Source organism: Engystomops pustulosus, chromosome 7 (assembly GCF_040894005.1).
Source record: "Engystomops pustulosus chromosome 7, aEngPut4.maternal, whole genome shotgun sequence".
NCBI classification, from domain to species: Eukaryota; Metazoa; Chordata; class Amphibia; order Anura; family Leptodactylidae; genus Engystomops; species Engystomops pustulosus.
In genome coordinates, this window is record NC_092417.1 from 130342999 (window position 1) to 130356243 (window position 13245).

The 13245-nt window shown below is 41.3% G+C and overlaps 1 protein-coding gene and 1 long non-coding RNA gene across 7 annotated transcripts in view; one reads left to right on the top strand and one right to left on the bottom strand.

Moving 5' to 3' along the window:
* The window catches only part of RIPOR1 (RHO family interacting cell polarization regulator 1), a 234848-nt gene that overhangs the window by 55751 nt on the left and 165852 nt on the right, over window positions 1-13245 (bottom strand). For 4 of the 5 annotated variants that reach the window (XM_072117796.1, XM_072117793.1, XM_072117795.1 and 1 more), the window contains 3 exons: window positions 12305-12434; window positions 10658-10801; window positions 8419-9288 (listed from right to left, as the gene is read on the bottom strand). In XM_072117796.1, coding sequence (XP_071973897.1) covers window positions 8419-9288; window positions 10658-10801; window positions 12305-12434 — 1144 coding nt within the window. The remainder of the gene's footprint in view (window positions 1-8418; window positions 9289-10657; window positions 10802-12304; window positions 12435-13245) is intronic. The other variant, XM_072117797.1, reaches the window with a different exon arrangement.
* LOC140070836 (uncharacterized) lies at window positions 7040-13238 on the top strand. Of its 2 annotated transcripts, none has more exons than XR_011849001.1 (5): window positions 7040-7141; window positions 8559-8729; window positions 9081-9292; window positions 10143-10262; window positions 13034-13238. It is a non-coding gene; the product is annotated as an uncharacterized lncRNA (long non-coding RNA). The 2 variants fall into 2 exon arrangements; XR_011849000.1 differs by lacking the exon at window positions 13034-13238 and adding an exon at window positions 10693-10840.

Below are 13245 nucleotides of genomic sequence, written 5' to 3' on the forward strand. Positions count from 1 at the left end.
CGCAAAGTGAACCCCGTAAAAAACAACCTAAAAAAACTCTCTGATAAAGATGATTTTTTATTAATGCCCTTTAAAAATGCTCTAAAAAAGTGATTTTAAAAAGTTACACAATCTAAAATAAGACCTCTAAAAAGAGCTATCATTCTTGCAAAAAATAAGCCCTTAAACAGATTTGTGAGGTGAAAAATAAAAAAGTTATGCATATGAAAGACGGTGATGATAAAATTAACAACAATTTTGCCAAATTACTTTTTATTCAGTAAAAATGGGAAAAAATAAAAAATATATATAAATGAAGTATTTTCATAAACGTGGCGACCCATAGAATAAAAATAATATACTATTTTCATGGTATGGTTAACGGCCAAAAAAAAAAAAACACATAAAAATTATCCTAAAAATTGATGACTTTCATTTCCTCCACCAACAAAGAGTTAATTAAATCTCACCAATTAGCTATAGATGTCCCAAAATTACGTACCAGAAAAGTGCATCTCATGTGGCAAAAGAAATAAGCCCCTATAGGTCCACAATAAAAAAAAGAAAAAAATTATAGCCTGTACAATGTGACATAGCAAATCTGCTCTGGATGGCGCCTCCTTCCCTTCTATGCCCGGCCGTGCGCCCATACAGCAGGTTACCACCACATATGGGGTATCCGTGTACTCGGGAGAAATTGGGTAACAAACTTTGTGGAGCCTTTTTTCATTTAATCCATTATAAATGTTTAATTTTCCACCCAAAATGGGTGTATTGTGAAAAAATATTACAATTTGCAGACTCCACCTCCATTTTGTTTTAACCCCTATAAAACACGTAAAGGGTTAACAAACTTCTTAAAAGTGGTTTTTCATACGTTGAGGGATGTAGTTTCCACAATGGGGTAATTTATGAGTCTTGCTATTATTTAGGCCTCTCAGTGTCAATTAGAAGATGAGCAGGTCCATCTAAATACAGGTTTTGGCGATTTTACAAAAAAATGTGAAAAATGGCACCCAAATTCTGAGCCTCATAACATTCTAGTAAAATATGTGGAATCTTAAAAAACCAGGCCAACACAAAGCAGACATTTGGGAAATGTAAGTTATGAATTTATTTGGGTGCTTTGACTATCTGCATCAAAAGTAGAGAATTTAGAACGTTGAAAATAAAGAATTTTTCAAAATTTTTGCCAAATTTTGTTTTTTTTCATAACTAAACGCAAAAGATTTCATCCAAATTTTTAAACTAATTTGAAGTACAATGTGTCACGAGAAAACAATCTCAAAATCCCCTGGATATCTCATAGCGTTCCCACGCTATAACCACTTATAGTGACACAGGCCAGATTTGAAAAATGGGGCCGCGTCCTTTAGGCCAAAAGATGCTGAGTCCCGTAGGGGTTAAGAACGGTGGACTAGTGTGCTTAACCTTTTTTTACATGGAGCATGTTTTGACAATTGCCTAGACTTACGTGCAGCAGCTTAAATCCGGCAGCTATATGCAGCGGAGATGCTGAGTACACGTTTCCATGGCAGTGCCCCGACAGCTCTCTTACACTTCCGGGATCTTAGCGCATGCGCAGTCCGGGATGCGGAGCTTGCGTGTCAACTATGCGGTTCAGCGACACGCTGACAGCCTCCTTTACTTTATGTCACTCAGATTGGCGATAGGAGGAAGGCCAACACACTGCGGTACGTTCCCAAACCACACATTGTGGTTTTTTAATTATATCAATGCACTTTATATGTTGCGATCAGCTCCAGAATCTGCAAAATTTATATCTGATCGCTTTATTAAACATTATTTACAAAATGTATTTATGACCACATTGTACCACTATGTATAATGAACACTAAATATATGTTTTACTCCGCTTTTGTAATGTATATCATATTGTTATGCACATGAATGTGTGTGTGTGGGGGGGGGGAATTGAACAGTCACATGACGGCTAACACTTTGTATATACACTCACAGGCCACTTTATTAGGTACATTATGCTAGTAATGCGTTGGACGCCCTTTTGCCTTCAGAACTGCCTCAATTCTTCGTGGCATAGATTCAACAAGGTGCTGGAAGCATTCCTCAGAGATTTTGGTCCATATTGACATGATGGCATCACACAGTTGCCGCAGATTTGTCGGCTGCACATCCATGATGCGAATCTCCCGTTCCACCACATCCCAAAGATGCTCTATTGGATTGAGATCTGGTGACTGTGGAGGCCATTTGAGTACAGTGAACTCATTGTCATGTTCAAGAAACCAGTCTGAGATGATTCCAGCTTTATGACATGGCGCATTATCCTGCTGAAAGTAGCCATCAGATGTTGGGTACATTGTGGTCATAAAGGGATGGACATGGTCAGTAACAATACTCATGTAGGCTGTGGCGTTGCAACGATGCTCAATTGGTACCAAGGGGGCCAAAGAGTGGCAAGAAAATATTCCCCACACCATGACACCACCACCACCAGCCTGAACCGTTGATACAAGGCAGGATTGATCCATGCTTTCAAGTTGTTGACGTCAAATTCTGACCCTACCATCCCAACTTCGCAGCAGAAATCGAGACTCATCAGACCAGGCAACGTTTTTCCAATCTTCTACTGTCCAATTTCGATGAGCTTGTGCAAATTGTAGCCTCAGTTTCCTGTTCTTAGCTGAAAGGAGTGGCACCCGGTGTGGTCTTCTGCTGCTGTAGCCCATCTGCCTCAAAGTTCGACGTACTGTGCGTTCAGAGATGCTCTTCTGCCTACCTTGGTTGTAACGGGTGGCGATTTGAGCCACTGTTGCCTTTCTATCAGCTCGACCCAGTCTGCCCATTCTCCTCTGACCTCTGGCATCAACAAGGCATTTCCGCCCACAGAACTGCCGCTCACTGGATGTTTTTTCTTTTTCGGACCATTCTCTGTAAACCCTAGAGATGGTTGTGCGTGAAAATCCCAGTAGATCAGCAGTTTCTGAAATACTCAGACCAGCCCTTCTGGCACCAACAACCATGCCACATTCAAAGGCACTCAAATCACCTTTCATCCCCATTCTGATACTCGGTTTGAACTGCAGGAGATTGTCTTGACCATGTCTACATGCCTAAATGCACTGAGTTGCCGCCATGTGATTGGCTGATTAGAAATTAAGTGTTAACGAGCAGTTGGACAGGTGTACCTAATAAAGTGGCCGGTGAGTGTATACCCGCCTCATGCACTAATTGTTTGGCTTGAAAAAGGCTCCTTGGAGCCGAAACGTTGCTATCACTTTATATGGAATAAAGAAGAACCACTTTTTTCACCGCATCTGATGACTGGAGTGCTGCTTATTTTTTAGTTTTTATACATGGAGGACTCTTGACCCAGTTCTAATAGCCTGCACCCAAACGCCATTTTCCTGCAGGGTGCTGCCTTGACTTTCTATTTCATTATTATATTTTGATAGAGCGGGCATTTTCAGACGCGGTGATACCTAATGTGTTTATGATTTTTACTATTTATATTTATATCAGTTCTAGGGAAAGGGGGTGATTTGAATTTTTATGTTTTTTTAATATAATCTATTTTTTTTTACTATTTTTTCAGACTCCCTAGGGTACTTTAACCCTTGGTTGTCCGATTGATACTACCGTATGGCAGTATATGGGGATTTTGCACACCATCTATTACAATGTGCAAATCGCACATTTTAATAGATATATACTATGATACTAAGGCTGGAAAAAGACGCAAGTCCATCCTTTAAGAATTAAATAAATGTTTTATCCTCATAACCCGTGATATTTTTTCTCTCCAGAAAGGCATCCAGGCCACTCTTGAACATGTACATAGATACTGCCATAACAACCTCCTGCGGCAGAGAGTTCCATAGTCTCACTGCTCTTACAGTAAAGAACCTTTGTCTATGTTGATGGTAAAATCGCCTCTCCTCTAGGCGTAGAGGATGCCCCCTTGTCCTGGTCACAGGCCTAGGTATAAAAAGATCTTTGGAGAGATCTTGTACTGTCCGTTCAGGTATTTGTACATTGTAATGAGGTCTCCCCTCAGTCGTCTTTTTTCCAAACTGAATAATCCCAAATTTTGTAACCTGTCAGTGTATTCTAATCCCCCCATTCCCCTAATAATCCTGGTTGCTCTCCTCTGCACCCGTTCCAGCTCTACTATATCCTTTTTATACACTGGTACACTGTACACAATATTCCATGTGTGGTCTGACCAGGGATTTGTATAAGGGCAAAACTATGTCTTTATCATGAGAATCTATTCCTCTGTTGATACAGCCCATAATTTTATTTGCTTTGGCAGCAGATGCCTGGCTCGGATCTTTGTGTGACCCGAGGCAGTCATGGCAACGGATCGCCATTCCCCGATGAAGTCAAGGGAAGAGACGATCGGAACCAAGATGGCGGCGCCCACGCGACGCCATCTCTTCAATGTCCTTTGTTAGCGATGGGCTAAGGGTACGTCTTATTGCGCTATGGGGTTAAACACATCAAAAAAGTAAAGACTCCTAAAACCTATAAAAAAAATATATATTTCAGAAACTTCTATTTCTTTTGCTGATAACAGAAATATACATAACAGAAAGCCAAATGTCCTATACACAGTATTAAAAATATATAGTAGAACAAATATATATATAACACACCCCGAACACCCTTTGGTCTGGCACGTCTTCCTTGATTCGCCCCAGCTTAACACATCCCTATACATCCTTGAGTATAATCATATGCCCCTTACAACCCTAAAGCCCTCCCCAGATTTAGCACAGACCAACCTCTCCGCAGCCCCTCAGTTGCCAACCCCGGGAACTCCACACATTCAAACCACTGTTTCTCGAATTTTGATATTACCCCTTTTCTGATAGAACTATATGGATGGATAGGAAAGTCTATTGGTCATAGATACCACCTATCCCAACCCTGGGGGTTCTGCATCCAGCCAGTGCCTAGCTATATAGTTTTCCTGAGCTGGTAGATAAAATCACACAACTTTTCAGCAAACAAAATGCAAAATTACTTGAAAATTCTAAATTTCCACTAAAATATGTACAAATCCAGATTACCTATATAGCAGAAGTACTTTCCTAAAAACAGTAAGATTTACAGAGTTCAGAGGTCGCACTAACATTTTTCCAGAAGGGTAAAAATACTCCTCTCACCATTTTTGAGGAGTATTTTTACCCGAGGAGGAAAATGAAAATTTCGGTAATACACATAACACACACACATACACACACACACACACACACACACACACACACACACACACACACACACCTCTTAGGCCCCGTCGATCACAAACACAGGCAGCTGCGGGCAGGTAGAGATGGAGCAGGATGGGGAGCAGCAGCTTCGTGGCCCACATGCAGTGGCATAACTAGAAGAGGCTGGGCCCCATGATAAACTTTTGCATGGGGCCCCCCTTCCCCTTAGGGCGACGTGTGCGGGCACACGTCGGCACACGGGACAGGAGGAGGGGGTGAGCGCTGCTTACCCCCTCATACATACAGCATGTACACACATACAGTATATACATACACGCTGCATACACAAAACATATACGCATACGTACAGCATAAACACACACAGCACATACACCCACACAGCATATTCATACACTCACAATGTACACACCATATACACTCACAGCGCACCCGCACACACCATGCACAAACAGCCCATACTCTCACACAGCGCAACACAGCACATGCGCAACACAGCACATGCGCAACACAGCACATGCGCAACACAGCACATGCGCAACACAGCACATGCGCAACACAGCACATGCGCAACACAGCACATGCGCAACACAGCACATGCGCAACACAGCACATGCGCAACACAGCACATGCGCAACACAGCACATGCGCAACACAGCACATGCGCAACACAGCACATGCGCAACACAGCACATGCATAGAGAGACTTACAGTCGGCTGTCTGTCGCATTCGGGTGGAGGCGACGGGAAGTAGAGGAGTCGAGGGGAGCGGAGGAGCAGAGGAGTCGAGGGGAGCGGAGGAGCAGAGGAGTCGAGGGGAGCGGAGGAGCAGAGGAGTCGAGGGGAGCGGAGGAGCAGAGGAGTCGAGGGGAGCGGAGGAGCAGAGGAGTCGAGGGGAGCGGAGGAGCAGAGGAGTCGAGGGGAGCGGAGGAGCAGAGGAGTCGAGGGGAGCGGAGGAGCAGAGGAGTCGAGGGGAGCGGAGGAGCAGAGGAGTCGAGCAGCGGACGAGGGGGGAGGGGGTCAGGAGAGAGCGGAGAGCTGGGGAAAGAGCGGCATTAGTGACAGCCCCGGTCTCAATGGAGACCGCTGCGACCGCGGACGGTACGCCACTGCCCACATGTCTCCCCTGGGGCGGGTGCTCTCACTCCGGCCTGCCCCTAGTCACTTGTCCTGCTGAGCGGTCCAGCGCGCGCTGTGATTGCACTACTGACAGTTCCCTCTTTTGCAGCGCGCGCTGAACCGCGTGGTGAGGCGTTAATGCGACCTCTGAAAGAGTTCATAAATAACTCATGTGTACATTCACCAAAATATCCCTGTCGGTCGCACTAAAGCTACACACACAGAACCACACACACAGCTCAGCTACACACACACACACACTTCCCCCATTCCCCTTCTTCATACCCTGTCCCAGTGCAGCATGGCGGTATGAGACCTGTAGTGATGTAAGAAGCATGTGATCAGTCACATGATTCTGACATCACCGCAGGTCATGTACCTGTAGGAAGAGCAGTATGGAGCCTCTCCTCTCTGGGAGATCGGGTGCCGCTCTATATCAGGGCATCACCTGATCTCCATTACTGCAAGATATTTTATTGCTGAAAAGTATGTCTTATAGTCCAAAAAATACGGTAGTAGCATTGCAGTATATTGCACAAACGATCATGCCAATATTGAACTACTAACTTATACTGCTCTGTTTATTATTAAGGGTAGGAAATGCTGTGTCAAATGTGTTAGGAATGTTCCTGGAACATTAAGAGAAAGTTATGTTACATCATTGAGAACTTCATGTCATGTGACCAGTGTGAGGTCATCTAAGGTCCTTTACTTTAGCCAGCAACATTAACATCAACCTCACATATGAAATCATATTTCCTCCTCCCTATGTCTCCATGGGGGAATGAAGTCTATGGAGGCATGCTGTGATCAGATACATACATAAGGTAGATGTTAATTTTACTGGGTAACGGACCTTAGATGACATCACCCTGCTCACATGAAGTGCTGAATAGTGAAGAGGCATATGACAAGCAGGACATGCTCTTTCTGATGACAGATAAGATAAAGTTGATTTTATGGGGATGTCAGGTAAACAATTTTAGTTACAAGCGTGGCAGTTAGTTAATTGGGTTTAATGGGAACCTGTCACTAGCTGGATTTGTGAAAAATGTGGTGACAGGTTCCCTCTAAATAAAAATTTTATGTTAACAGCACTTTAAAGCCCAGAGAGGATCTGCCATGAAGGAACACTAGTGTGGTTCCCAAAGACCACAAGTGGTCCATGTTTGTCAAAAGACTGAAGGAAAGCCTGAGTGTACAGAAAGTGGGTCCACTCACACGTATCCAAACCACATGGTCCGAAAGTTAAACAATGGAAAATCAAGTCTATTAAATAATTTGGGCATAATCTTTAGTGATTATCCTTGCAAATCTAGAGTAGGTGGGACCCCAGGAATCCCACTACATCACCCAACACCACTATTCCTGGGAATAGACCCCTTTTTTATGCACTATACTTTTTTATATTACATTTTTAAAACTTGCGTCTAGCGTTGTTGCACCCCGTGATTTAACTTGAGAGTGGGAATTTTATCGTTTAGGCGTACACAAAATTTATTAATTATTGAAATTCTTGTAAAAATAGATTTGAATACATTGATCATTTTATTTCTCCACCTATATGGCTTTTTTTACTGAAAAATGTGTTATTTTTAATGTACCATCTTGTGGTTTAGTTGTATTATTCTTTGATTTTTTTTTTACTACTGCATTTAAGTCAGGTTGTAAATTGCAATGTAAAAAATAAAACAAATTAAAGTTAAATTAGGGAACCTGTAATCAGGTTATCTCAGGAATGAGGGATGTGGGAATGAGGGAGTTGAGGGAGCTGAGGGAGACTTTGGGCGAGTTGACCTTGGCCAAAATCAAAACATTCCTGAGGGGTAGAGAGAATGTAGGATATACTGGCATCTGCTGTTCACCAGGTTTAGATCCCACGGTCACTGTAACCACTTACTTGGCGCTCCGGTCAGTCTCTCCGTATGTTTCTAACATAGTTCCAGCAGAAGATAGGGAGCCGGGTTGGAGAGGATTCACCCCAGGATCATTTTGGGATAGGTTTAAACCCTTTTTTTGACTCAAATCGAGACAAACATCTTTAAGCATTAACATTTGTCCACTCAATGACTGCTAACAATTACTATGGTGTATTTTAACTTACCATGAAAAGCTCTTCCAGATGCTTGATTTTATTTTCAAGTGTCTGTAGTTCAGGAAACTGGCCCCGGTAGTCATCCAGTGATGAACTCAAAGAACTAATTGCCTCATTCAATCCAGAATCAACTATTTTCCTTTTTACAGAATCAGAATTTACCAAGTCAAAGGTGGGAGTCTCTGTCTCTTCATAAACAACATCCAAACATGTAGCATTAATAGAAGAACAATGCAGTGCAGGTTGTTGCCGACCAGTCACATGGAATAGATGCTCAGGTTCCTCCGTGCAAGTTACAACCCCCTGTTCCTGTGTATCAGGTGATTGAACAGGTTCAGTTGTCCTCTGCTGTAGATCTGTCTTTGGATTAACCTCCAACATTTCATTCCCCTCTTCCTGAACACAGGCAGGCTGTATAGTGGTTTGCAAATTGTCAGCTTTTTCACAAATAGCTGGGACATCTATAGTTTCTGCAGTACTTGCATCCAATAATAATGGTATTTGAAGTTCATCCAAGTCATGGAAGTCTGAACCTGCAGCATCAAAGCTTACTTCACTAATATGGCTTAATGTCCTTGAGTATATCACCTGGTTGTTGGTCACTGATTCTTTTGTTGACACCATACTTTCGTTTCCCATTTTCTCATCTTTTTCCCCTTCCTGGATTTCAGTATCTACTCCCGTCGACAAAGCCTCTTCTCTTTGTGTAAAGGATATTTCTATGTCAGGAGCAGAAGCCTGAAGTTCAGGTTGAACAATATTCTTGGGTGCATGTCGGGCACTGTTTGATAACTGTGGACTAGAGGAATCATCTGAGGATTCTGAAGAAATTGACCAGGCAGCTCCATTTTCCATATCTTCCTGACGTCGTAGCATATTCTAGGTGAAATAACATAATTAAAATTAATAAAATACTTAAAAAGCAGTTAATCTGAAAATTATTCAGGCATCGTTGAAAGGGGTTGTCCATAAATTTGCCATGGGAATTAATAAGCACAAAGCTGGAAGCAGTTGGCTCAGTGCTCTTTGTATTGCCTGTCACCCCCAAAAGAAAAAGGTGGTTGTGAATGTACATGAGTATTTTCTTATTTTTTTTATTTTTTTTTTTTTAAATCATGTACTTCTACTTTATTTATTCTTCATTTGGATGCCATCTCAACAGATGGCTGCCAATTCTTGGACCAACATTGGATACATGCCGCTCCTCCCACAGACACGGGAGTGGTTACGACAGAGCGAGCATGCAGACCGTAATAACTGCACAACCCCCTCAATACGCCAAAAGAATGCTCCGAGTCCTGCTGCCCGGGGGTCTCGTGATCCGCGGTGAACTGCCAACTTTAACTGGGCAAGTACACTATGGGAGACCCTATTAGAGTCTCTTTAAAGTCTGATATAATAGGCCAGTCCCATTAAATTATGTCATGAATTGTAAGCATGCCACATTTTGAGTAATGAATGAATATGAAATTTCTAAAATTTCCAACAATTATTTAGCAAAACTATATCTTAAAGAGTTATATTAAGGCTTAAACCTGTCAGTAGAAACTGACCTCATAAATCCCTGCCAGTATGTTGCCATGCAGCTGAACACCTTCCAAACCATTTTTCTTTCATGACCCAGTGTAGTGCCATCATCCAAAAAAATCATCTTTGAAGTGAGATCTAAATTGGTTATATAAAGTCAAGGAGGTGGAAATTTTAACACTGAAATCAAGCTCTCTATTCCTCAGAAAGCCTCTTCACTATAATTGATGGTCCTGCATCCAGATACATCACTAACCAGATCTCCTGAAGACATGCAGCATCGAATCCTAGTCGGACAACGCACCTCGGGGATCGCAAAGGGACGGGTAAGTAAATGAGCCCCATTATGTCAATCACATAGGGAGGCATCCAGAGCTTCCCACCTTGACTTCAGTGTTAAACTCTCCTCCTCTTTGACTTTATGCAACCAATAGATCCCTCACTTCAAAGTTGATTTTCTGGATAATGCCACCACACTGGACCATGAAAGAAACAAAAACTAGAAGGCGTTAAGCTGTTTTACAATATACTGGTTGTGGTTTATTAGACCAATTGCGGATGGCAGGTTACCTTTAAAGAGATACAAACCTGCATTGTACATAATATTTATGTATAGTGAAACAGAGAACTATCCAGGCAGTACTAAGTACTTCATTATACTGTAGCTTCTATAAAGCAGCAGGATTCTGTAGCTAAACTATGCTACATCTAGCAAACTTACATAGTAGTCCTGCTCATATGTGTTTATTTGGACAGATGAGACATCATTGCACAAGCAAGTCTGAGAAAACCTGTCAGTAAAGGTCTCTTGAAGCATGACAAGCATTGGCCAGCTGTGCTTTCCCAGATCTGGTATCAGAGAACTCTTTCCATGGCATAAATAAAAAGAATATGCACAATAAAAAAAAGAGCTGAAATATATTTGTAAATATCTTATTTACTTAAAATCAAGTGAATTGCAGTAGGAGAGTTCAGTTTTTTGCAAAATGTACAATTAAACATTTTTTAACGCTTTATGCATTGTACTGCAGGGAAGGGAACCCATAAGTAGAAGCTATTTCTTTAAAGAGGTATTCTTGTCTCAGCATTCATATTTAATTTAACTAATCTGTCATATATATGCACAATTTTTTTCAATTAGATGTTATTAAAAAAAATTATCACAAATGTAGTCATATGGTCCCTTAGAATCAAGACTGTGTCCCTGGATACGGCCATCTCTGCTGGAGAGATTCCACAAAGAGACATAAGGTTTTTGTATATGAAATGTCCGGGAGTTACTGCAGGTCCCGCAGCCGTCCTGTGGTAATGATTTCTGAATCCAGGTGGTCAGGCAGGGCTCAATAGTGCATATCTGGCCACTGCTGCCAGTGTGCGAGGTGGTCGTATCCGAGGAAGCTATCTCGTTTCTAAGGGACAACATGGCCAAATTTATGAGAAATTATCTTCACACATTTTTTTAATAACATCCAATTGAAGAAATGTTTACATATGGCAAATGAAGTAAATTAAATGTGAATGCCCAGATGGGAATACCCCTTTAATGAATGTGAAGTGCTCAGCCTCAGAACATTGCAGTTATTCTAGTTCAGGGGTGGGCAATAAAATTTTCCCATGGGACCACACAAGAAATTGGAAATTGGTTTTAGAGGGCCAGACTAATAAACTTATCTCCGTTATGCCCAAATCCAAAAATACTGTATACAGTACATAACCTATCCCTACAGGAAAAAAAAAAAAAAAAACAGTAAATAAAACATTACAATGATTCAATGAAAATATGAAGGACCTAACATCTTTATTTAACTATGTGGAAAAGAGTTCAACTATTTAAATGATCTCGCACGGGCCAGACAGAGAGAGAGAGCTGGATGTATCCTGTGGGCCATACAATGCCCAGGTCTGTTCTACTGGATGATCCAGTAGGCTCTCAAACTCTTCAGAGTGGTGATCGACAAACTTGCAAAGCGTGTCAATTTATTGTGTGGAATTCAACCTTTGATAGTCAAGGCCGTGGCAGCAAACACGCAGCTAAAGGGCTCATTTTGAAGGATGTTTCTGCAAAAAATGAGAAGGTGTGATATCTGCAGGCTGTACTGTATCTGCATCCGCTTTTTTCACATGTGCATGTTATTTTCTGCCCAGTTGGATGCCTAGAAACATTTGAGAAAACCGACCGCATACAGATGTCAAAAACCCCTGTCTGAATGAGCCCTAAAATGGTGACAGAAACCATATGATTTCTACTCTGATGGAATTGCTGTGAATTCCAAAGCATTCCTGCCATTTGGGCTACTTCATTGTCAAATTTAGTAATTCAGCCTAGACCCTCCAAACCTGAAGATGTTTTCCTCAAGGAGTTACTTACATAAAATGCTTGTTCCCGCAATGAGGGTGTATCTGGAGGACTAGGATTATATGTGGAAAATCGTTTGTTCACAGTAGAGGTTTTATTTACAGTACTGGCAGCAGAGGGTTGATCTTCTTTGTCAAATGGACTGAAAAAAAATATACAAAATGAATGACTGTACCTAAACAGTATTGTGCAAAAACTATTAGTTGAATTATGATTAAATACATTGAAAAATTTTCCCTATACAAGCAGTCCCCTACTTAAGAACACCCAACTTACAGATGACCCCTAGTTACAAATGGGCAGCTATAACAGTTATCAGAGGTGTCTGCAATTAAGCTTTATTGTTAATCTAACATTTTTAAAATCCAATTGGCTGGGGTTACAATTATAATATATACAGTTCCGACTTGCATACAAATTCAACTTAATAACCTATCCTGTATGTAACCCGGGGACTGCCTGTACATTGCTCTTTTTCTCCATCCGCCCCATCCCTATATGTCCTTACTATGCACTTCATGCTTGTTGCTTAAAAGCTGTTTGATATATGATACTTTGTACAAAAGTATAAAACATTTTCTAACATTCTTTACTAAGTTAAAATTTCAGCAAAAACCTTTTCATACTTTGGTGTACGGGAGTATGGGAGGTATCTCTTTTCTAAGGTTGAGTGGATGTTTTCATTGCTACCATTTGATGGACTCTATGACCTTTTGATCACTTTTTATTAAAACTTTTTAGGTGTTGCAAAATGGCGCAAAAGTGGCTATTATGACACAAGACCTGCAAAATTTTTAAAAGTTATGAAGTTATGAGATGTAACAGAAACTACAGAAATGTGAGATTAACCTAATTTCCCGGTTTAAAATATTATTAACCCCTTCAGGACCAGGCATACTTATACCTTTCACGAACAAGGCAATTTTAAAATTTTTGCAATATTACATTTTGAG